The sequence below is a fragment of the Chiloscyllium plagiosum genome, unplaced genomic scaffold (assembly GCF_037043375.1).
Source record: "Chiloscyllium plagiosum isolate Xiang-an unplaced genomic scaffold, Cpla_swu_hap1 HiC_scaffold_14, whole genome shotgun sequence".
Taxonomy (NCBI): domain Eukaryota; kingdom Metazoa; phylum Chordata; class Chondrichthyes; order Orectolobiformes; family Hemiscylliidae; genus Chiloscyllium; species Chiloscyllium plagiosum.
The window spans coordinates 115,142,621-115,168,592 of record NW_028270152.1 but is presented as its reverse complement, the minus strand read 5'-3'; the positions used below and the strand labels follow the sequence as shown (position 1 = coordinate 115,168,592).

Here is a 25,972-nt window from a genome sequence, read left to right as displayed (position 1 = left end):
ACCCGATGGGAGATTATTCTGCTGGACGAGTTTAAAAGCTCACTTCCAGAGATGGTAAGATTTCATGTGAAAGAACAGGAAGTTCAAGAAGTGAGAAGCGCAGCAGAAATGGCAGTTAAGTATGCATTGGTGCATGAGATGAAATTTAGCTTCTGAGAGGATTTTCATGCTGTGAGTGAGAGAAAATCCTACACTACAAAAGATAGAGTAAAGTACACTGGCAATAGTTTACCACAGGTGGAAAAAAGCCCAAAGTGTTTGAAAGGAAGTGAAAGATCTCAAGTCTCGCTATAACGTAGTGGAACACATATAATTACAGTACCAATGGTTTAAGAAGGGCACTGGGAAAACTGTTTTCCCTGCAGGAAACTGGGACACACAGTGCTGGGCGTTGAAGGAAGACACTTTGGGAAAAGATGTGGTAAAAGAGTTTAAGCCAGTGGCATTAGTGAACCTGGTAAAGGAGACCCCAAGTAGAGCCGAGGAGCCTCAGGAGAGTGCACGGCCGAGGCAGGGGCTGTGTATAGAGTCAGTGCCTGATCTCTATAAAGAATTTGACTCTGTAAGTAAACCCACTAAGAAAAAATGGGGTGTGGAGGGAGGACAAGAAGTTATAATTTTGCATGAAATGGGATCTGTTCAGTTTCTAATAGTTGAGAAGTGAGGAGCTGGAAAGGCCCAACAGATCAGGCAGCATCTGAAGAGAAGGACAATTCACGTATCAGGCATAAACTCATCGTCAGGAATATGGCGGGGGGACAAGGGGGCTGAAAGATAAATAGGAGGGTAGGAGCTGGGCTGGCGGGAGGGTCACTGGGAGGGTGATAGGAAGATGTAGGTGGGAGTGTTAGTGATATTTCAGAGGGGAGGGTGGAGTGTATAGATGGGATGGAAGATGGACAGTTAGAACAACTCAAGAGGGCAGTGCTAATTTGAAGGGTTGGATCTGGGATGAGGTAGGGGGAAGGGCGATTTGGAAATTGGTGAAGTCAACGTTGATGCTGTATAGTTTGACGGTTTCAGCTGTCCTACCACCTATCCCCTTCACCCTCCTCTCCGACCTATCATCATCAGATCCCACCTATATCAACCCATCGCCTTCCACGCTACCTTCCACCCAGCTCCACCCCCAACCTCCTATTTAATTCTCTGCCACTTCCCCCTTCCTTGCCTCCCACTTTCCTAATGAAGGACTTATGCCTGAAACGTCAACTTTACTGCCCCTCAGATGCTGCCTGACCTGCTGTGCTTTTCCAGCCCCACACTTTTCAACTCTAATCTCCAGCATCTGCAGTCCTCACTTTCCCTCCGCCTCTAATAGTAAGAGATGGAAATATTTTCACTCTTTCTGACATGTCATTCAACAGCGTGATAATTTGTGAATTGGGGACAGAAATTAAGCATTCCCTTGTGTAACATTAGGTGGAGTGCCAAATCAAGATTGGGGAAATAACAATGAGAGTGAGTGAGAGAGTGTCAGTTCCAGGAATACAGTTTATTCTTGGGAATGATTTAGCAGGATCCAAGGTGGGAGTGGCACCCCTTGTGGTGGAGAAGCAAAAGTAAGACAAGGGAACTGGGGAATTAAAATAAAAATACCCAGGGATTTTTCCAGACTATCAAGTAAAAAGATCCCACTGTCATACGTTACAACAGGAAGGAAAACCGAAAGAAAAAGCCAAAGGAGTTGATGCATGGAAGACTCAGGCTAAAGCATTTCTAGTGGCTGGAATGCACAAGGACATGGTTAATTTTTGTTGTACATGTCATACATTCCAAATAGTAGGTACGTCACGGGCAGTAATAAAACCAGCAGCTTTGTTGCCAATTCCTGTATTCGAAGAACCTTTCACGTAGGTTATGATCAATTGTGGAGCTCTCCTTTCTAAAATAATAGTGGAAACCAATATCTGCTGATCATAATGGATGTGTCTACCCGATTTCCATGGATAATTCCATTATGGGGTGTTAAGGCAAAAAGGGAGGTAGAGAAGTTGGTAGATACGTTTACTCACTGTGGGCTACGTAGTGTGATTCAGTCAGACCAAGGATCTCATTTTACCAATCATTTGTTAAAGGACGTCATGGATAGCTTCGGCACACAGCAGTTTAAATCAAGTGCATCGCATCCCGAATCCCAGAGGGCCTTGGAAAGTTGGCATTAGACACTGAAGACAATATTAACAGCGTACTGACAGAATTACCCGAATGATTGGAATAAAGGCGTCTCATTATATTGTTTGTCATTAGAGATGGCGCAAATAAATCTACTCACTTTCCATCCATTGAGTTAATATTCGTACATGCACTGAGAGGTCATTTGAAATTAATTAAATATAAATAGGCAGGACCAAAGTCATACTTGGATTATGTATCTGAGGTGAGGGAGAAATTAGATGGAGTAGGTCAGTTAGTTAAACAGCACCTGAAGTGGGCACAGGAGAGAGTGAAACAGGTGGCAGATTAAAAACTTTGCCGATTTCCCGTGGGGATGACGTATTAGTATTGCCACCAGTGGTAGGAAATCCTTTCAAAGTCAGGTTTAGTGGCCCCTTTCAAATTAAAAAAATGTTGAGTCAGTTAAACTATTTGGTAAAGATACCGGATATGACAAGAATGTCATGTGAATGTTATGTGAATGAATAATGCTCCAGATACATTGAAGACTCTGGAACAGAGTTGTGGCCAAATGAACAAATTGTGCAGTTTATTTGTATGATGTAATGATCTTTAGCAAGTGATTTAAAACTCACATGTTACAGTTGGCAGGACATGTTGAACGATTACAAGAAGCAAACTAGGTAATAAACTTAAAGAAAACAGAATTCGCGAAATCAGAGGTGACGTTGTTGGGACATTACATTGGACATGGAAGGTTGACCCCATGGAACACAAAGCCGAAGGGTTTTGAGAAATTTCCACAACCATCCTCGAAGAAAGAGGTGCTTCGATATTTGGAACTGAGTGGATTCTATCGGAAGTTTGTTGCAAACTTCAACAGCGTATTGGCACCACTAATGGATTTACTGAAGAAGATCACAGAACTGTGGTGGACAGAACAATGCCAGGTGGCATTTGAGAATTTTAGAGCAGGATTAATCACCGCACCAGTTTTAGCTATACCAAATATTTTGAAACCCTTTGAAATTATGTTAGATGCTCGGGATATAGGGGTCGGAGATGTATTGATGCAGAAAGATGATGGATGGAATTGAATGGCCAATTGGCTACTTGTTGAAAAAACTCAATATTCACCAGAAAAAAATATATAAAATCTCCATTATTGAACAAGAATGATTAAGTTTCACACTGGCCTGACAATATTTTAATGTGTATATGACAAACAAATTGTCGGAGATGGTTGTGGATAACGACAAACCCTCGCATTTTTTGAATATTTAAAGGCCAGAATATGAGAATATCTAATTGGAATCCTATCTTACCGACATTAAATTTATTAAATGTACATGCTGTGGGTCCTACAATGTGGTAGCAGATGTGTTATCGCAGACTTAAAGGAAAAAGTTTAGTTGAGGATTTGACTTATTGCAGTGTTATATTTTTGTGCAGAATTAATATGAATGGTGTAACTGAGATTAATACTCTTGTAATTCATAATAATGGGATTAAGAATTAGAGGAAAAGAAATGAAGCCATCTTTTCATCCTGCTGTTTCATGTGTTTTTTTTCTGAAGAGGGGACATGTTATGAAGCCGAAAGCATGTCCGGTCACTTCAAGACAGAACGGGTTTTGCTGAATGAAAATACAGCCACAGATGCCTGCTAAAGATCAGCCTATTCCATATGTCATCATTAGCTGGGAAATGGATACCTGAGTTTTGGTTGCTGTTTTGACAACAATTCAAATGCAACCAAAGAGTTTAAATAACGCTCAGGATACAAGAAGCCAACGAAATTTGAATATTATTGTTTGGACACCTGGAAAAAAATCAATTTGTGAGAATTACTGTATCATGGGAAGTATATAAATTCAGCATTTTGAACATTAGAGGGAGAGCCACTGCCATCCAATAGCAGAGTAACTGCTGTAGAGCAGGAGTGCTAACTGGCCATCTCAAACATTTTCTATCAATGATGCATGTCCATTTAAAAGCTACTTGCAATAAAAAAAATGACCCAGGGAGATCAGCAGCTGGAAGAGTGAACACAGCAGGGAAGATGGATTCTGTGTGCGTTTGAGATTGTAATGTTTAATATGTGAGTAATTCGACGAGCATATTTATACAGAGTTGGAGTCAGATAGTAAGTAGCTAAGAAAAGAGGGGCTTGTATTTGTGAATAGTTTTTGTTTAGTTTTCACTATTAAAGTTAAGAAACTAACTTGTTATTTTTTGTTTAAATAGTGGAATGTAGGAGATCTGTGTCGCTCATATTTTAACAGTTTACGAGGTGAGGCGAGCTTTTCTGGGTGTTTGATTTTAATTAATTGAGGGGTTCCACTCCACCTTGTAAATGCCCATGCACACTCACCCCATTTCCCTGCAGCTGGCCCATATCCTTCCAGTCCTTTCCTATCCACATGTTTATCCAAATGCGTTTGAAATGTTGTTAATGTACCCCCCACCAACCACATCTGCTGGCAGCTCATCCACGTACCATCCTCTGTATAAAGAAGCGGCCCCTCAGGTTCCCTTTTATTCCTTCCCCTTTAACCTTAAACTGATCCCATCCAGTCGTTGATTCTCTACACCTTGGAAAAAGGCTGAGAACATTAACCCTATCCATATCCCTCGTGATCTTATACAGCTCTAGAAGGACTCCCTCAGTCTCCTACACGCTAAAGAAAATGTCCTAGCTTGTCCAAACTCTCCCTATAACTCAGACCATTGGGTCCTGGCAACGTCTTTGTAAATTTCTTCTGCACTCATTCTAATGTAATAATATGCTTCCTATAACAACGTGACAAAACTGAACACATTACTCCAAGTGCGGCCTTTCCAAAGTCCTGGGTAACTGCAAAATCAATTCCCAACTTCTATACTTAATATCCTGCCTGATGAAGGCCAATGTTCCAAAAGCCTTCTTCAGTGCCCTGTCTGCCTTTGACTCCACTCATAGAGAAATATGTACACCTGAACACCAAGGTCTCTCTACTCACTACACCCCTTAAGACCCTTCCATTCACCATGAAACCCCTACGTTGATTTATGTTTCCAAAATGCAAGACCTCACACTTCTGTATTAAATTCTAATTGCCATTTCTCGGCCCACTTCCCCACCTGATTTAGGGCCTGCTGCAATTTCTGATAAACTTCCTCACTGATCATGCTCCCACTTACTTGAGTGTCATCTACAAACTTACTAATCATACCTTGTACATGCTCAACCAAATCATAGATAACAAGCAGCAATGGACCCAGCCTCCAGTCTGACAAACATCCTTCCACTCAACCCTCTGCTTCCTACCAACAAGCCAACTGTGTTTCCAATTGGTCAGTCCCCCCAGCATTCCACGTGATGGGAACTTCCTGACCAGCCTGCCATGTGGAAACTTATCAAAGTCTTACTGAAATCCATAGCGGCCACGCCTGCCACTCTGCCCTCGTCAACTTTCTTGGTCTCTTCATTAAAGAACTGTAACAAATTTGGGAAGCATGATCTCTCACTCACAAGTCTATGCTGACTGCTCTGAATCAATCCCTGTGTACGTAATGGGTGCAGATAATGGTACGTTGTCCTTCACTGTAAGATGATTCGAGTACATAAGTAAAGCCATCTTCCTGCTGTTGCAGAGCCTTGCTGAGAGAGTATTTGGGGTACTCTCTACAGAGTTGATCTCCTTTGTAAGGAATGATGTCCTTACCACAGACACGGATGATGGTAACATGAGATTAGAGTGAAGACGCTGAGTGTTTAATCGGTAGAGCTGTGAGAGATGAAGAAATGGTGATGCCGAAACACGAGGAAATAAGTGATCACTTATTTCCAAAAGAGACATTGATAGGGTGAGAAATTCCATACTTTACCCAGGATTAATTGGTTTGATTTTTTGCCACGTGTACCTCAGTACAGGGAAACATTTCATATATGAGCAGTGGAGGCAGGTCATAGGAAGCATGGCTGTACAGGTCATAGGGAGAAAATAAACTTGGACAGAGAAAGTCATACAGGTTACACCGAACAGGACATGAACTAGACAAGGTCAACATGAATAATATCATCATTATTTGAACTTAGAGAGTCCATGCATCAGTCTATCGTGACTTTCCTAATAGTTTATATGCCTTGATGAACTCTCCCCACATTATTGTGCAGTCGGCGTGTGAACCCGTACTGAACCTCAGGTTGCTCACAAACCCCAAAAGCAGCCACAATACCTTCCATCTGAAACAGGTAGCCATTCCCACCAACTTCCGCTCGACAGAGAGAACACCAGTCTGTCTTCTCGGAGATGAAATATGCCTTCTTGAGATTTCACACAAGACATATAGCTTCCCTGCTCACCACTAGAAAACCACGTTAAAGTCCCACGTATGTATCATGAGCCAGGAGGAACAATGTGGAGCAGTCTGTCTGTACAGCCTCTGCCCCACTTGTTCATCATGTCAGAGCATCAATTAGGAGACAGTGAGGACTGCCGATGCTGGAGATTGGAATAGAGAATGGATTGCTGGAAAAACACAGCAGGTCAGGCAGCATCCGAGGAGCGGGAGAATTGATGTTTCGGGCATAAGCCATTCATCAGGAATCAGCATCAATTATCTCATTCTGTCCCTGTGTAAGTGCGTTGAGGGGGAATGGACTCTTCCTGTTCCTGTATAAGTGGCTCAAGGGGCTGAATGGCGTCATCCTATTGTTGTGTCAATGAATCAACGGACTGAATGACTTCTTCCTCGTCCAATTGGACAAGGCCAAGGGCCGGATTGGGTTACCCCTGGTTCCTGTTTGCCAGCTCGATGTACTGACAGGTGTGATGATGCTGCAGCTTTAAGAGGTTACTTTGTCCTGGTTTCTTTTAAGAGAGAGATTGAGCGATAGTTACCAAGCTGGCTAGTTAAGACCACTGGAGTAAACAGCTAGGGAGGCCTTGGGTTTGTTTTAATGCAGCCTGAATAGGTGTGGCCAGCTCTCACAGATTAGGATCTCTGGGTTTTGGTTTCTCAGTAACATCAGAAACTAATGGGGTCAACACAGGGTTGGAAGCTTCAGTGACTACCTCCTAGCTGCTACTCTGTCTGAATTTTCTCTTGATGCTGTTTTTAATTCCTGGATTGGAGAAATATTTGTGACAATCTGTGTCTGAATATCCCTTTTTGCCAAGGGTTGTGTTTATGCGATTTTCCTATATTGGAACAGTTCATTAGGAATAGTTCCTAGATCTATTATTCTGTCAACTTTGCAATAGAATTATGTTATTCTAAATTCCCGTTTATTGGTTTCATTTTATCTTCCGTGTTTAAATAAATGGTATTTTGCTTCTCACTAAATAGTTTGACCATTCACATTGCATCTGGAACAGACAGTTTACATTTCCTTTGAAATATGAAAATATTAGAGTCTAGGCGATTGCCATCAAATACTTTCGAGGGGCTCTGGTGTGGTCCATCACACTATACTCCCTCTCTTCCTGAGTAATAGGCTGGAGGCACTGAATGGGCTGTCGCTGTTCTTCTCCAATTGTGTCAATGGGCTGAATGGCTTCCTCATATTCCTGTGAAACCAGCGTGAGGTGCTGAATGAACTCTTGTTTTACTGTGGAAATGTGCAGTGTCAGGCAGTGCTGTTACATGAATGTTACAGGCACTTTAACAGAACAAACCTGAGTGGTGTCTGGGTTTTGCTGCACATGGACAGAGACCAGTTCAGGAGCTGAGTGGGCACAAAATGTTCTGAACATTGTGGAATCTTCAGTGACCATCCCCACTTCTGATCTTATGGTGCGGAGGGTGGGGGCGGGGAGACATTGATAAAGCAGCTGAAGATGTTTGTGAAGAGGAAGCTACCCTGAGGATCTCCCACAGAGCTGACCCAGGACTGAGATGATGAGCATCTTCCTTTGTGCCATTTTTGACTCCAAACAATGGAGAGTTTACTCTGATTCCCATCAAGTCCAGTTTTGTTAAGCTCCATGATGTCAACAGAAGGCAACCAATGCCTTGATATCAGGGCCAGTCATTTTTACCTGAACTCTTGTGTCAGCCTCTTTTGTTCATATCAAGAGGCCATGGTATAGGAGCAGCAAGTGTTTTCTTCAAACAGGTGGGATTGAATGTCAGGATTTCTGTCCTCAAGAGTGTTCGGGGAGCTAGCTGACTGAAAGTATTTGAAGAGGAGGTCGATGGACATTGACCTGTCAGAGAGTTGAGGGCAATGAAGAATTGGGTACGGAAGAGGATTTGAGACCAAGAGCAGATCAGTCATGATCTTAGTGAAGGGCAAGGCAGGCTTGGGGAGTGAACGACCTGCCCCTGTTTTTGATGTTCTCCCATTCTGTTATTGGAAAGTTAGTGGGTGTCATTGACATAAATGTGCAATTGCTGAACATGCAGTCAGGAGGCCAGAGGATTTTGTGACACATCTCTGGGTGAGGTATGGGGGCTATATTCACAGTGAATCTGGGTCTATACATGATCAACAAATGAAACACAAGTTTCAGAGACCGGTAGCTCAGTAAAGAGAGAGACGGGCCACTTTCATACCCCACCTGGATTCTTCAATTACATTTCCCAAATCACTTCAAAGCATGTGACAGCCTTGAAGGGCTGAATGGTCTCCTCCATTTCTGTGCATCAGGTTATAGATGAAAGTAGCCTCCAACTGTACCTGTCTAGCAGATTTGAGGACCTGAATGGAACACAGAAACATGGGATTGAGGAGCAGGAGTGGGGCATTAGATACTTTGACCCTTCTCCACCAGGCACCGATATTGTGCCTGATCAAGTTGTGGTCTCAGTCCCACTTTCCTGTCTGTGTCCAATTATCTGTCACTCACTTCCCTGTCAAATAAATAACTAACACAGCTTTCAGTCCATGTGAACATAGAGGCGCAATAAAAACTTCCAGTGAAGAGAATTCCCACTTGAATTTTTCGTCATTCCTCTTTTCGAATCAGAGAGTCACGCAGAACAGAAACAGGCCCGTTAATCCAATCTGTTCACTCCGATCAGATACCAAATCTGATTTAATCCCATTTGCCAGCATTTGGCCAATATCCCTCCTGTGATTGTACCTGCCTGGACCACTTCCTCTGGCAACAATTTCTGTACACACAAAACTCTCTGTCTGAAACATTTATCTTCCTGTCCCTTCTAAATCATTCGCACTCTCCCGTATCTTGGGATCAGAACGTGGCTATTCAGAATATCCATACATCTGATGTCACCACTCAACCTCTAACACTCCTGGGGGAACGATCTCAACCTAATCAACCTCTCCCCGACGCTCACACCTCCAGTCCTGGAACATCCACATCAATCTTTTCTGCAGACAACCAGTTGCACGCAGTATTCTTAAAGTGGCCTCACCAACATCCTGGGAGAGTTGAATTTGGCTGAATTCCCTTTGCTTTAGCCAGTGAGGAGATTCCAGTGAATTCTGGTTAGGGAATCATCTAATAGGTAGCACGGTGGTTAGCACTGCTGCCTCACAGCACCAGAGACTCGGGTTCGATTCCAGCCTTAGGTGACTGTCAGTGTGGAGTTTGCACATTCTCCCCGTGTCTGAGTGAGCTTCTAATGGGTGCTCCTCCAGTTTCCTACCATAGATGCAACATGCCCCCACAACTCCTATACTCAATGCTCTTACTGATGAAGGCAAATGTGTACTGCACCACTGTCTACCTACGACTCCACTTTCAAGGAACAAAGTACCTGCAGCCCTGTGTCCCTTTCTTCCACAACACTCCCCAGGACCTTACTATCAAGTGTATAATTTCTGCCCTGATTTGCCTTCCCAAAATACAAAACCTCGCATTTATTTAAATTACATTTCATCTCTCACTCCTTGCCCCTTTGTACCATTTAATTGTGGTCTCGTTGTACTCTGAGATAATCTACTACACCACCTTTCTGATGTCATCTGGAAACTTACTAACTATGGCGCCAATGTTCACATCCAAACCCTTGATATAAATGATGAAATTCAGTGAACTCAGTCCTGATTCTTACAGCACACTGCTGCTCACAGGCTTCCAATCAGAAAATTACCCTCTTCCTTCAAGCCAATTACGACTCGCTTCCCCTGTATCCCAAATGACCGAACCTTACTCATCTGTCTACCAATCGGAATGTTATGAACACCTTGCTGAGGTTCACATAGACAATATTTACCAAACTGCCTTCATCAATCTTCTTTGTCACCTCTTCATAAAACTCAACCAAAATAATGAGACATGATTTCCCATGCAGAAAGACAGGTTGACTACCCTGATCAGCCCTTGCCTTCCCAAATGTATGTCAATCCTGGCCCTCAGAATCCCCTCCAACAACTTACCCACCACTGACATCAGGCGAATTGGTCTATAGTTCCCCGGCTTTTTGGGTCTCTGTTTCCTTTTCTAGTCCCACTGCTCCACTGCTCACAACAAATGTTAAATGTAACCAGGTCGGTGATATGATCGATGATATCGGTCTGAGACTGGGTCAGGGACAGTTTTAGCAACAAGTCAGGCTAGTTTATTTAACACATTTATGATCCACAGCAATGTTACTCAAACTATGATGGAAAGATGAATGGAAAAGTGATCGGGTATTGCAAATATATCATCGATAGTTCCATGATTAAAACACACACACACGCGCGCGCGCGCATACACACACAGACACAAACACGCACGCGCGCGCGCACACACACACACAGACACACACACAAACCGGTTAACAAAATCTCTGCAATTTTAATTTGAAAGACCTTTGTCCAAATATTAGTGTAACTCATGACAAAAGTAAAAATTCAGATTGTCCAAAATGTTATTCTGCTTCTGAAAATATTCTACCCACACACAAGCTGCTGACAATGGGATTTCATCCTGAGAGAGTTGGATTTGGCTTAATTCCCTTTGCTTTAGGCGGTGAGTAGATTCTAATGAATTCTGGTCAGGGACCATCCAAAGGGTGGCACGGTGGTTAGCACTGCTGCCTCACAGCACCAGGGACTTGGGGTCGATTCCAGTCTTGGGTGACTGTCTGTGTGGAGTTTGCACATTCTCCCTGTATCTGTGTGAGCTTCTAATGGGTGTTCCATATTCCTACCACAGCTCAAACTGTGGAGGTTAGGTGGATTGGTCATGCGAAATTGTCTGTAGTCAGGGATTTCTAGGTTAGGTGCATTAGTCAGGGGTAAATGTAGGGGAAAGGGTTGGGAATGTTGGTGTGGACTTGTTGGGCCGAAGGGCCTGCAGGGATTCTATAAAAATAAGAATGGTCACAATGACTGTAGAGCTTTATTTTTAGCTTGCACGCATTGCTGTGACGAGGAACAATGAAAGAGAGATACTGCAATAGGCCATTCCTTCTCAGGCAGATTACATTTCCTCTCTCTCTGAGCTGAATCATACAGTAATGTCATCCTCTCCCAAACTGGACCATGTGAGGTCTCCTTTTACATTGTCCAAACTATGTCTCCATCACATTCCCTGTTCCATGTCGGTGCAACATTGCTGCCGTCATGCACAAAGCCATACCCTGAGCAGAACTATGTTTACATGGCCCTGCGCTATTAAAAATAAAATGTTTAATTTATTCAGAATACCTGTGTTAAAATGAATGCAGTTTTTAAAGAAATACAGAAATTGCTGTAAAAGCTCGGCAAGTCTGTCAGCATCCAGATGCCTTTTACATGCTGTATTTGTACCAGCCTCCAGCACTTCCTCTGTCAGCTCATTCCATACACACACCACCCTCTGAGTGAAAAGGTGCCCTTTAGGCCTCTTCAAAAACTTTCCTGTCTCACTTTCCACCAATGCCCTCTAGTTCTGGACACCCCTAATCGGGAGAAAACCCTGACGACTCACTCTATCCATGACCATTCTGATTTTATAAACCGCTACTGCTGCGAAATGTCACTCCAATCAGCACAAATAGCTGCAGTTTCAGTCATCCTGGGCCTAAATTCTGAAATTCAATACTGACACCTCTTCCTTCTCCAGCAAGTCACAATTTTAAATGCATTTTAATCAGTTTGTTCAGATATATCCTGAGACACTTCTGTGGGATTTACACCTAGACCTTTGTGCCCGGAAGTAAGGGCACTGGCATCACTCAGCAATACCCACAAAGCTGTAACATTATTCTCCTGTGTGATTGTTCATCAGCCTGTTCTGACATACTGTGACATACCTCTGCAACAGGCAGGACTTGAATCCAGTCCTTCTAGTCCAGAGCTAGGAACACTACCACACAAGTTCAGGAATTTGAATCAAATCCAGAGTTCTGGCTCAGAGGCAGGGACACTACCCACTACACTACCATACCCAGATTTTGGGTCATATTTGAGTGCCCGCTTTCAGCTCGGTGTGGATTTATTATAATCAGGTTACCATTACTGAACTACACAAAACACTTTGTATTGTTAAACAAATGCAAGATATTTGTCTCAACTGAAGGATATTGAGTGTACGTGCTACATCGAAATTAACTGTGAACAACTTTAATCGCTATTATCTGTAGCCTGCAATATTAGGGAAAGAAATCCTGCAGACACACTCTGCCCAATGAAGGGTCTCAAATGGATATTTATTACTGAACACCAGAGATCAATGAAGAGCTTAATTTCTGGTCCCACAACACCGATCAGTATTACCCACTTCTAACGTGCGACTACCCTCTTCCTAAAACCATGAAATGATATCAGGCCGGTGATGACTGTCCAGCCTCTCCTTCCCACCTACTGTGTCTGCAATCTGTCCCTCCTCCCCCTAATCACACAAGGCAAACCAAGCTCAGGGTCTTTGTGAAAATCAAGGCCGGAGTGTGCAGGCCTCCTGGAGAGGGATGGGTATTTTAAAATTGAAGGGGGGGAGTGAGGTGGTTGTAATATCACACATTGGGCTGAGGGGTGGCTGATGGAGTTTAGTTTGGATTAATGTGAGGTATGGGATTTGGTAAATCAAAGAAGAGTAGGACCTATAAATTAAAAGTAGGATCTTTGGCAGTGTTGTAATACAGACACCTAGGCCGTCAGGTTTAATTCTTTAAAATTTGAATCTCATATAGATAATGTGGTTAAGAAGGTGCTTAACACACTTGGCTTCATAGGTCAGACCTTTGAGTATTGGAATTGGGGCGTTATGTTGAGGTTGTATTGGACATTGGTAAGGCCCCTTCTGGAATACTGTGTCTAGTCTGGTCATCCTGCCCGCTAATTCCATCGGCACACCATCCTCTGGGTGAAGAAGCTGCCCCTTAGGTCACTTTTAAATGCTCCCTTCTCACCTTAAGCCTATGTCCTCTAGTATTGTGCTCCCGCACCCTTAGAAAATACCTTCGCGATTCACTTGGATATTATTGACCTTGATATTATTAAGCTGGAGAGGGTTCAGTAGAGATTAACCTGGTTGTTGCTGGGAATGGAGAGATTGAGCTATAAAGAGAGATTGGGTAGGCTGGGACGTTTTTCACTGGAGAGGATGAGATTAATTTTACAGAGGTTTATAAAATAATGAGGGGCACAGATAAGCTGAAGGGCTGATGTCATTTCCCTAGAGTTGAGAATTCAAAACTGAGGGATATTTTAAGGTGCGAGGAAAAAGATTTCCAAAAGTCATGAGAGGTAATTATTTTAGACAGAATCTGGCTTGTGTGTGGAATGAACTTCCAGAGGAAGTGGTGAAAGCAGGGACAGTTATAATGTTTAAAGGACATTTAGAACAGTCCATTTATAAGACATCAGTTTGGATGGTGCTGTGAGCAGCTGCCCTCGCCCTCGCCCTCTCTGAATGAATCCCTGTTGGTTTTCACCCTCTGCCAATGCCTGTGCAGTGGTGTGGGGAGGTCAGCAGAGGGTGGCATTGCATCACTTTAAGCACCACAGAGACTGCCAGACCTGCCCCACACAGAGACACACAGATACAGACACCGGAATGGTTCGGGCATTGCGTGAAACTCATCTGGTAACTTAAACTACACATAAAGAAATGCTCAATTTGCCTTGTAAACTATTAAAATATGAGTGACAGATCTGCCAAATTCCACTGTTTAAATAAAAGCATCAATTTATTTTTTCACTCTGAAATTGAACATTTTACATCAACTGTTCACAACTCTGGGACCCTCTTCCTCTTAAATGCTTATTACCCGACTCCAGCTCTACAGTAATATACTGTGTCTGGGTCTGCCATCCTCTCATATCTCAGGTGCTTGTAAGCTCTCAGTTCAGAACAGCATTCACCCTCTCTTAAGGTACAGGACACACTTTCAACTTCATCCCATTATACCCTGATGAATATCGATAAGTGGGACCGATCCGGATTTCTCTTGTTCTGTGGATTGTCAATATTTCATCTACCCTGTCTCGTATGGGTCAGGACTTTTGTTGCTCCTTTGACAGCATGTCATTATTCGACTCTGCCCGTGGGACTATAGCAGTATTTCACTTGCTCATACTCGTGAGTATGGGGCAGGATTTCAGTTGTTTCGTGGGGACTGTGAGGCTATAACAATCTCAGTGTTTGTAGATGGCACCGAACCTGGAAGAACTCTGAAGTCTATGGAGGATAGTGTGGAACTCTAACAGGACAGTGACACGTTGGTGTAGTGTTCAGGTTGATGGCAGCTGGGGATCAGTGCAGAGCAGTTTGTGGTGATACACTTTGGTAGGAAAGACAATGAAAGACAGTTTAAAACAGGCTGTGCCATTATAAAGGGGGTACAGGAGCAGAGAGCGCTGGGTGTATATGAGCACAGATTATTGAAGATGTCAGGACAGGTGTGGAGAGCAGTAACTATCACAGATTAGTTTCAGTATCTGAGCTGTTTACAGGGGGAGGTGTAGGAGCGAGCCTCCGTGCTCCCTTCCTGGGAGGTGGTGGTGATGATGTGTTGTGAGCCCACCCTCTTGCCCACCGAGACCGTGGGGTTTCCATTTGTACCAGCTCGACACAAAAGGGAGATGGCATCAGGGCCACGGCTTCTAGGTTATGCCGGGGGGAAACGGAGCTGGCAGTGGGTGTAAAGTGAGAATTGCCCTTCACTGAACATTGCTCCTTACTCGGTCGGTGGGACGTGGATGTTTCAGCATCTCCACACGAGGCATCCCGGTCCTCTCCGGCTCGTACCAGGGTCCTCCCCACATGGCGGGGGGAGGGGGTGAGGGAGTGGATATCGGGCACTCCACCGCCCGGCTTGGCCCTTCCCGTGCTATTCCAGGCTGTTTCTCTTGGAATGGAGGAAGGGAGGGAGGGAGTGGGAGGCCCTGCTGTTAGTGCTGGTGTAGGTGGGGGTTGGGGGAGGTATGGTGGGGTGTCCGAAGGGAGTCAGTCCACAGTGTTGTATCTATGCAGGGGGTAAAGTGGATGGAGACAGAGAGAGAGAGAAGGTGCTGCATGCAGCAATGAGAGTGGTGGAGCAGGAACCTAGTTTGAGGGTTGGTGGCATAACAGGTATAAAGTGAGTGTGAGGGAGCAGAGAGAATACGGTGACCCTTATCCTGATAGAGCAGAGAAGGTTATTGATGCTTGTCCTGCATTGCTGGACATTTCCTCAGACCGCAGATAGTGCACTGAGCTGGGTGGGGAGCTCAGACCATGCTCGGTGGGTCTGGTGGTGTGCCCCCCACTCTAGGAAGAGAATGGCCCCCTCTGTACTAGGCCCTCCACCAGGAGCTCCGTGTTCCTGTCGACAAACCGTGGTGTAATTGCCCAATACCTGCCATGCTCGGAGTAAACTGTGCAGGGCAACTCCAAACGGAGAAAGGTCAAACATGTGCACATTGGCCTTTTAAAGATGGCACCAATGCCAGGGATCAGAGAATATCCAGGGGCATCCGGGCGATGGTGAGTTACTGCGGCCATGATGGGTGGGAGAATCGGGCTGGTATTGAATGAGAGGGACACCATAGGGTGGGCTGGGCAGTTAATGAGGTGAGTCCGATACGATAGCACCAGGAAACTAGCTCAGCCTCGTGTGGACAATCCCTCTGTCACACTCAAGGAAAATCAAACAAAGAGAAATTATTGTTAGAATCTGCCCAATGAGTCACAGATTCGGTTGAAACTAATTCCAGTTACAAAGATGCAGAACAAATGCTCATCTGACTTCACACCAATATCCCTTTTTCCCATCTTTCCTGGGAAGACAGGCTCATGTTACAGGATGTTATCGAAGTGTCTACACTTCAGCATTCTGAAACCTGGGAACACATCCTTCCATGACACTTTCTCTCAGTCTCCCCGTCTCTGTCTATACCCCAAACGCATCGCATGTGGTGAGATTTAAAGTGATTCGCCCGCCATCTCTCTCGGGCAGTGATGTTCACACCCATAGCACCCCCTTGTCATGGCACGATGGAGAGATGGAGCTGGAAATGGATGGGAGCTACCCATCCCGTCACTTCCAGCATGGGCTGCAAGTTTCCCCACGCTGGGCAGTGATTTATCACAGTGTTACTGAGCAATGCACTGGGGCGATGTACACAGCTTTACATGCTGCGAGGGTAACTGCTCCTGGGTTACAGATCAATGCACTGGGGTGGTGTACACAGTCCTACACGGTGGGAGGGTAACTGCTCCTGGTTTACAGATCAATGTACTGGGGTGGTGCACACAGTCCTACATGCTGGGAGGGTAACTGCTCCTGGTTTACAGATCAATGCACTGGGGTGGTGCACACAGCCCTACATGCTGGGAGGGTAACTGCTCTTAGGTTACAGATCAATGCACTGGTTTGGGGTACACAGCCCTACATGCTGGGAGGGTAACTGCTCCTGGTAACAGATCAATGCACTGGGGGGAGGGTACAGAGTCGTACATGCTGGGAGGGTAACTGCTGCTGGTTACAGATCAATGTACTGGGGTGGGGTACACAGTCCTACACGGTGGGAGGGTAACTGCTCCTGGTTACAGATCAATGCACTGGGGTGGTGTACACAGTCCTACATGGTGGGAGGGTAACTGCTCCTGGTTACAGATCAATGCACTGGGGTGGTGTACACAGTCCTACATGCTGGGAGGGTAACTGCTCCTGGTTACAGATCAATGCCCTGGTTTGGTGTACACAGTCTTACAGGGTGGGAGGATAACTGCTCCTGGTTACAGATCAATGTACTGGGGTGGTGTACACAGCCCTACATGCTGTGAGGGTAACTGCTCCTGGTTACAGATCAATGCACTGGGGTGGCGTACACAGTCCTACATGCTGGGAGGGTAACTGCTCCTGTTTACAGATCAATGCACTGGGGTGGGGTACACAGTCCTACACGGTGGGAGGGTAACTGCTCCTGGTTACAGATCAATGCACTGGGGTGGTGTACACAGCCCTAGACGGTGGGAGGGTAACTGCTCCTGGTTTACAGATCAATGTACTGGGGTGGTGCACACAGTCCTACATGCTGGGAGGGTAACTGCTCCTGGTTTACAGATCAATGCACTGGGGTGGTGCACACAGCCCTACATGCTGGGAGGGTAACTGCTCTTAGGTTACAGATCAATGCACTGGTTTGGGGTACACAGCCCTACATGCTGGGAGGGTAACTGCTCCTGGTAACAGATCAATGCACTGGGGGGAGGGTACACAGTCGTACATGCTGGGAGGGTAACTGCTGCTGGTTACAGATCAATGTACTGGGGTGGGGTACACAGTCCTACACGGTGGGAGGGTAACTGCTCCTGGTTACAGATCAATGCACTGGGGTGGTGTACACAGCCCTAGACGGTGGGAGGGTAACTGCTCCTGGTTACAGATCAATGCACTGGGGTGGGGTACACAGTCCTACATGGTGGGTGGGTAACTGCTCCTGGTTACAGATCAATGCACTGGGGTGGTGTACGCAGTCCTACATGCTGGGAGGGTAACTGCTCCTGGTTACAGATCAATGTACTGGGGTGGGGTACACAGTCCTACATGCTGGGAGGGTAACTGCTCCTGGTTACAGATCAATGTACTGGGGTGGGGTACACAATCCTACATGTTGGGAGGGTAACTGCTCCTGGTTACATATCAATGCACTGGGGTGGTGTACACAGCCCTACACGGTGGGAGGGTAACTGCTCCTGGTTACAGATCAATGCACTGGGGTGGTGTACACAGTCCTACATGGTGGGAGGGTAACTGCTCCTGGTTACAGTTCAATGCACTGGGGTGGTGTACACAGTCCTACATGGTGGGAGGGTAACTGCTCCTGTTTACAGATCAATGTACTGGGGTGTGGTACACAGTCCTACATGTTGGGAGGGTAACTGCTCCTGGTTACAGATCAATGCACTGGGGTGGTGTACACAGTCCTACATGCTGGGAGGGTAACTGCTCATGGTTACAGATCAATGTACTGCGGTGGGGTACACAGTCCTACATGCTGGGAGGGTAACTGCTCCTGGTTACAGATCAATGTACTGGGGTGGGGTATAGAGTCCTACATGGTGGGAGGGTAACTGCTCCTGGTTACAGATCAATGCACTGGGGTGGTGTACACAGTCCTACATGGTGGGAGGGTAACTGCTCCTGGTTACAGATCAATGCACTGGGGTGGTGTACACAGTCCTACATGGTGGGAGGGTAACTGCTCCTGGTTACAGATCAATGTACTGGGGTTGGGTACACAGTCCTACATGTTGGGAGGGTAACTGCTCCTGGTTACAGATCAATGTACTGGGGTGGGGTACACAGTCCTACATGTTGGGAGGGTAACTGCTCCTGGTTACAGATCAATGCACTGGGGTGGTGTACACAGTCCTACATGCTGGGAGGGTAACTGCTCCTGGTTACAGATCAATGCACTGGGGTGTGGTACACAGTCCTACACGGTGGGAGGGTAACTGCTCCTGGTTACAGATCAATGCACTGGGGTGGTGTACACAGCCCTACACGGTGGGAGGGTAACTACTCCTGGTTACAGATCAATGTACTGGGGTGGGGTACACAGTCCTACATGCTGGGAGGGTAACTGCTCCTGTTTACAGATCAATGTACTGGGGTGTGGTACCCAGTCCTACATGTTGGGAGGGTAACTGCTCCTGGTTTACAGATCAATGTACTGGGGTTGGGTACACAGCCCTACATGTTGGGAGGGTAACTGCTCCTGGCTTATAGATTAATTCACGGGTGATCACTGCGCAGGTCGCTGTGCTGGTCAGACTATCTGGTTGAGTTTTACAGATAATGCCCTGCTGTGATCTGCACAGCTCACTGCCCTGGACAGATATATGGTCTGGGTTTATAGACCAATGCCCTGATCTGATCTGCGCAGTGTTCCACTCTGGACAGATCGCTGCGTTGTATTGACCAGTGCAATGGATGAATCTGGACAGATTGCTGGGTTGTACTGAGAAGGACACTGGCCTGGTCTGCACAGTGTTCCACGGTGAACAGATATCTCCTCTGGCTTTATGGGGTCTGGGCTGGTCCTGGGAGGTGGATTGAGAATGTGGTATATCTAAACATTTCAGTTGATCTGGCAATGCCTTTAGTTCCCATTCCTGTGATTGGACCCTCAGTCTCTCATCCCATTAATGTTACAGTGTGCCCAGGCACAGTATGTCATGTTGGTGGGGTGGGTAGGGGGGAAAGGTGATGCACAGGTCAAGGAGTTCCCCGGAACGTTCTGTCCCTGTCATTCTATAACTGACATTCCCCAGAGCGTTCTGTCCCCGACATTCTATAACTGGCACTCCCCGGAACGTTCTGTCCCCGACATTCTATAACTGGCATTCCCCGGAACGTTCTGTCCCTGACATTCTATAACTGGCATTCCCCGGAACGTTCTGTCCCTGACATTCTATAACCGACATTCCTCTGAACGTTCTGTCCCTGACATTCTATAACTGACATTCCCCGGAACGTTCTGTCCCCGACATTCTATAACTGGCATTCCCCGGAACGTTCTGTCCCTGACATTGTTTGTGAACGGCCGGACGTCAGTGAATTGAACAAACGATAAGATCCCGAGGGAAGAGATCCCTTTCCAGGGAGAAGGAGACACTGTTCCAAAGACTCCTCAGGCAGTTAAAGGGGGGAATACGTTTTCCCTGCGTTTACATTTCTTCCCGTCACAGGATCGACCATAATTTAGACCGAAATACAGAAATTCCCAAACTCCGTTTGTCTTCAGGAAACTGGGACAGAATCCTTCAGGACAGCAACGTTTCCAACCTCCGTATTAGGAAGTGGGAAGGAGTGACCTGTGTCTGGTCTCGAGTGATCGAGTGTGTTGGAATGTTCTAGAAACCATCTGTCCTTCTGGATGTGTCTCTGTGTGTTTGGGGAGGGAGGGTTTCTTGTGGTTTATGTCACATTTTTGTCAGTAATGCCGACCTTCCCATTTGTTATTCCAGCTCCGATTATTTTAATAAATCCCTGAATACAGGGACACATTTGAAAATCTCACTGGGTCCCCGATCAAACGGGTCCCTTTGCCTCCAGGCTGATGGATAATGGGTTTGTTTTCCTTCCTCACAGTTAGCGTCGTGACCATCTACGTCCTGCTTTATAAAGATTGTGGATTGTCTCCATGTGTCAGACGTTACCTGGGGGCCATGGCAGTGGCGGATCTCCTGGTCATTATCCTCGACCTGATCCTGAGACACATTCCCATTGTTTATGAGGAACAGTTTTATTTCCTGAAGGACTCCGTCCCCGTGTGTAATATCCACGCAGTCCTGCTTTATGCAGCCACTGACTGCTCTGTCTGGTTCACTGTCACTTTCACCTTTGATCGGTTTGTGGCCATTTGTTGTCAGAAGCTGAAAAGTAAATATTGCAGTGAGAAGACGGCGGCTGTGGTTCTGGGAGCAGTGACTGTGCTGAGCTGTTTAAAGAACATTTCCTGGTATTTTATGCTCACGGCTCGGTATTGGCTGGGGAACACCCCCTGGTTTTGTTCTGTAACAGACGCTGTTTATTCCTCCAGTGTCTGGGTCACAATCGAGTTCCTCCACCACATTCTAACCCCGTGTGTCCCATTTCTCCTGATTCTTCTGCTCAATGTTCTCACCGTCAGACACATTGTAGTAACCAGCAGAGCCCGCAGGAGACTCCGCGCTCACACCAATGGGGACGCTCAGTCTGACACTGAAATGAGAAACCGAAAAAAATCCATCATTTTACTGTTTGTGATCTCGGCCAATTTCATCCTGTTATGGTCAACGTTCATGCTGTTTTCTATGTGGGCCCGGTTATATGATTTTGGGTATGACTCTGTGTATCTCGATTGGTTTGTGCAGGAATTGGGCTTCATGCTGCAGCTCCTCAGTTGCTGCACAAACACCGCGATTTATGCCGTGACCCAGACTAAGTTCAGGCAGCAGCTGAAGAATGTGCTGAAATATCCCTTCACCCAAATCCATCCATCCATCAAATTTCCTCATTAATCAATCCATCCGGGATTTTCTCATTTCAGTTCAGTGTTTCAGCGATGGAGCAGCCTGTCGCTATGGTAACAGACTGAGGGTAGCGCTGGGTTGTCCATCCTTATCCCACAGGGAGGTTACAGGGAAATATTTCAATGTTTCTCACAACTTAGGGTCCAGTGAGAAAAGGCACCATCCCACTGACTGTATCCATCACTGCCATTTGTAAACAATAAAAGTGTTGATTAAAGCGTGCCGAGCAGCAGTGACCGATGTTGTTGTGCGTCTTTGTGTTGAAGACGCTGAGCTGGAGAGAGACAGACTCAGCCCCAGGTCCTGGTCCTCAGGGAAGGGGAGGACACCGCGCCCTGAGCTCAGGAGCTGGGTTTAACTCCCTCTGTCCTTACTTTCCCTTCTGGGTCTCCCACTCCAACGTGGCTCTCAGCAGAATTCACCTTGCTCCCTTTGTCCCTCTCCCTCCATATATCCCTCCCACTCTCACACTGCACTGCTATTTCTCTCTCCTTTTCCCATTTACACACTCAGTTCCACTCTCCTTGCCTTCCCAAATCTCATTCACTCTCTCTCCATCTTGCAATCATAACCTCCCAATGTTACTGTCTTCCTCGAATCATTCGGTGCTGGGGGAACAGAAGAGGGTTGTTGATCTTCAGGCCGATGTTAGGGAACAGAGATTGGGACGAAATGTCAGGCCATTGCCAGGGCAACAGTATGGAGCTTGGGCTAAACGCCATTGCTCGGGGACATAGTGGGTGTGGGAACACGAGCCATTACTAGGGGGTAACAGGTGGAGTGGCACTGTAGTATGTGGCAGAGACTGGTACAACAGGATATCACAAACAGAACACATTGTGTGGGACATACCGTCTGTTACTCAGGGAATAGAATGGGAATGGGGTTAAAGGCCATTTAGAGGGGATCAACTGGGTCGGTGTTCACAGGCAGGAGCTCAGTTTAAGGTGTGTGAGGAGTGCGATGGTGGGAGACTGCGTGGGTGTGTGAGCGTGATGCTGGGGGAGTGTGCGAGGAAGGGAGCGTGATGGTGGGGGAATGTGTGGGGGAGTGAGTGTGATGCTGGGCGACTGTGCAGGAGAGTGAACGTGACGGTAGGGGAGTGTGTGGTAGAATGGGGGATTATGTAGGGGTGAGCGTGAAAGTGAGGGTGGTGTGGTGCAGTGTGTGGAGGTGAGCGTGATGGTGGGGATTGTGTGGGGCAGTGTGGGTGAAGGTGGTGTAGTGTGTGGGGGTGAGCATGACGGTGAGGGTGCTGTGGACCAGTGTGTGTGAGTATGGTGGAGTGTGTGGGTGAGAGTGTGACGGTGAGGGTGGTGTGGGGCAGTGTGTATGATGGTGGTGGAGCGTGTGGGGGTGAGTGTGACGGTGAGGGTGGTGTGGTGCAGTATGTGTGAGGATGGTGGTTTCTGATGGGGTGAGCGTGACGGTGAGTGTGGTGTGGGGCAGTGTGTGTGATGGTGGTGGAGAGTATGGTGGTGAGCGTGATGGTGAGAGTGGTGGGGGGGCAGTGTGTGTGATGGTATGGAGTGCGTGGGGGTGGGCGTGACGGTGAGGGTGGTGGTAGCAGTGCGTGTGATGGTGGTGGAGTGTGTGGGGGTGAGCGTGACGGTGGGGGTGGTGTGAGGCAGTGTGTGTGAGTGTGGTGGAGTGTGTGGGGGTGAGCGTGACGGTGAGGGTGGTGTGGGGCAGTGAGTGTGATGGTGGTGGAGAGTGTGGATGTGAGCGTGACAGTGGGGGTGGTGTGGGGCAGTATGTCTGAGTTTGGTGGAGTGTGTGGGGGTGAGCGCGATGGTGGGGGTGGTGTGGGGCAGTGTGTGTGAGGCAGTGTGTGTGAGGGTGGAGGAGTGTGTGGGGGTGAGCGTGATGGTGGGGGTGGTGTGGGGCAGTATGTGAGTTAGGTGGAGTGTGTGGTGGTGAGTGTGACGGTGAGGGTGATGTGGGGCTGTGAGTCTAATGGTGGTGGAGAGTGTGGGGGTGAGCGTGACGGTTGAAGTAGTGTGGTGCATTGTGTGACGTAGTGAGTGTGAGTTGGTCAGGGTGTTGGTGATGGAGTGAGTGTGAAGGGTCAGGGTGACGGTGATGGAGTGAGTGTGAGGGGGTCAGGGTGTCTGTGATGGAATGAGTGTGAGGGGGTCAGTGTGACGGTGTTGGAGTGAGTGCGAGGGGGTCAGGATGACGGTGATGGAGTGAGTGTGGGGGGTCTGGGTGATGGTGATCGAGTGAGTATGAGGCGGTCTGGGTGACGGTGAGGGAGTGTGTGTGAGGGGGTCAGAGTGACGGTGAAGGAGTGAGAGTGAGGGGGTCAGTGTGACCGTGATGGAGTGAGTGTGATGGGATAGCTGTGACGGTGATTGAGTAAGTGTGAAGGGGTCAGTGTGACTGTGATCACGTGAGTGTGCAGTGGTCAGGTTGACGGTGATGGTGTGAGTGTGAGGGGTTCATGGTGATGGTGATGGAGCGAATGTGAGGGGGTCAGGGTGACTGTGATTAAGTGGGTGTGATGGTATCAGTGTGACGATGAAGGAGCGAGTGTGAGGGGTTCACCGTGACAGTGATGGTGCGAGTGTGAGGAGGTCAAGGTCATGGTGATGGAGCGAGTGTGAGGGGGTCAGTGGGACTGTTATGGATTGAGTGCGAGGGGATTAATGTGAAGTTGATGGAGTGAGTGCGAGAGGGGCAGGATGATGATGATGGAGCGAGTGTGAGGGGGTCAGTGGGACTGTTATGGATTGAGTGTGAGGGGGTCATGGTGACGGTTATGGAGTGAGTGTGAGGGGGTCAGTATGATGGAGATGGAGTGTGAGTGTGAGGGGGTCAGTGTGATGGTGATGGAGTGAGTGTGAGGGGGTCAGTGTGATGGTGATGGAGTGAGTGTGAGGGGGCCAGGGTGACGGTGATGGAGTGAGTGTGAGGGGATCAGAGTGACGGTAATGGAGAGAGTGTGAGGGGGTCAGTGTGATGGGGAAGGAGTGAGTGTGAGCGGGTCAGGGTGACGATGATGGAGTGAGTGTGAGGGGGTCAGTGTGATGGGGATGGAGTGAGTGTGAGGGGGTCAGGGAGACGGTGAAGTTGCCGAGTGGGAGGGGGTCAGGGTGACGGTGATGGAGTGAGTGTGAGGGGGTAAAAGTGACGAAGAAGGAGTGAGTGTGAGGGGGTCAGGGTGATGGTGATGGAGTGTGTCTGAGGGGGTCAGTGTGACAGTAATGGAGTGAGTGTGTGGGAGTCAGTGTGACGGTGATGGAGCGAGTGTGAGTGGGTCAGTGTAACGCTGATGGAGGAAGTGTGATGGGGTCAATGTGACAGTAATTAGTGCATCTGAGGGGGTTAGAGTGAGGGTATTGGAGTGAGTGTGAGGGGATCAGTTGGACGGTGATGGAGTGAGTGTGAGTGTGTCAGTGTGATGCTGATGGAGTGAGTTTCATGGAGTCAGTGTGACGGAGATTGAGTGAGTGTGAGGGTGTCAGAGTGACGGTTAAGGAGTGAGTGTGAGGGGGTCAGGGTGACGGTGATGGAGTGAGTGTGAGGGGTCAGGGGGACGGTGATGGAGTGAGTGTGAGGGGATCAGGGTGCCGGTGATGGAGTGAGTGTGAGGGGGTCAGTGTGACGGTGATGGAGTGACTGTGAGGGGGTCTGGGTGACGGTGATGGAGTGAGTGTGAGGGGGGCAGGGTGACGTTGAGGTTGTGAATGTGAGGGGCTCAGTATGTAGGTGATGGAGTGAGTGTGAGAGGGTCAGTTTGACAGTGATGGAGTGAGTGTGAGGGGGTCAAGATGACAGTGATGGAGTCAGTGTGAGGGGTTCAGGATGACGGCGACCGAGTGAGTGTGAGGGGTTCAGTGTGACTGTAATCACGCAAGTGTGAGGGGGTCAGGGAGACGGTGATGGAGTGAGTGCGAGGGGGTGAGAATGACGGTGATGGAGTGAGTGTGAGGGGGTCAAAGTGACAGAGAAGGAGTGAGTGTGTCGGGGTCAGGGTGACGGTGACTGAGTGAGTGTGAGGGGTTCAGTGTGACTGTAATCACGTGAGTGTGAGGTGGTCAGGGAGACGATGATGGAGTGAGAGTGAGGGGGTCACGGTGACGGTGATGGAGCGAGTGTGTCGGGGTTAGGGTGACGGTGATGGATGAGTGTGAGAGGGTCACTGTGACGGTGATGGAGTGAATGTGAGGGGGTCACTTTGACTGTGATGGCGTGAGTGTGAGGTTTTCAGGGTGACGGAGATGGAGTGAGTCTGAGCGGATCAGGGTGTTGACGGAGTGAGTGCGAGTGGGTCAGAGTGACGGTGATGGACACTCACGCCATCACTGTCACATGACCCGTTCACACTCACTCCATCACCGTCACCATGACCCCTTCACACTCACTCCATCACCGTCACCCTGACCCCTCACACTCACTCCATCACAGTCACACTGACCCCTTTACACTCATTCTATCACCGTCACAGTGACCCTCTCACACTCATCCATCACCATCACACTA

The 25,972-nt window shown here is 47.5% G+C and overlaps 1 protein-coding gene across 1 annotated transcript in view; it reads left to right on the top strand.

Moving 5' to 3' along the window:
- Nucleotides 1-21,475, top strand: part of LOC148148159 (putative G protein-coupled receptor 139) — a 72,362-nt gene extending 50,887 nt beyond the window's left edge. The window contains exon 2 of the mRNA XM_087993991.1: nucleotides 20,565-21,475. Coding sequence (XP_087850117.1) covers nucleotides 20,642-21,475 — 834 coding nt within the window. The 5' untranslated portion in view covers nucleotides 20,565-20,641. The remainder of the gene's footprint in view (nucleotides 1-20,564) is intronic.
- The last annotated feature ends 4,497 nt before the right edge of the window (nucleotides 21,476-25,972 follow it).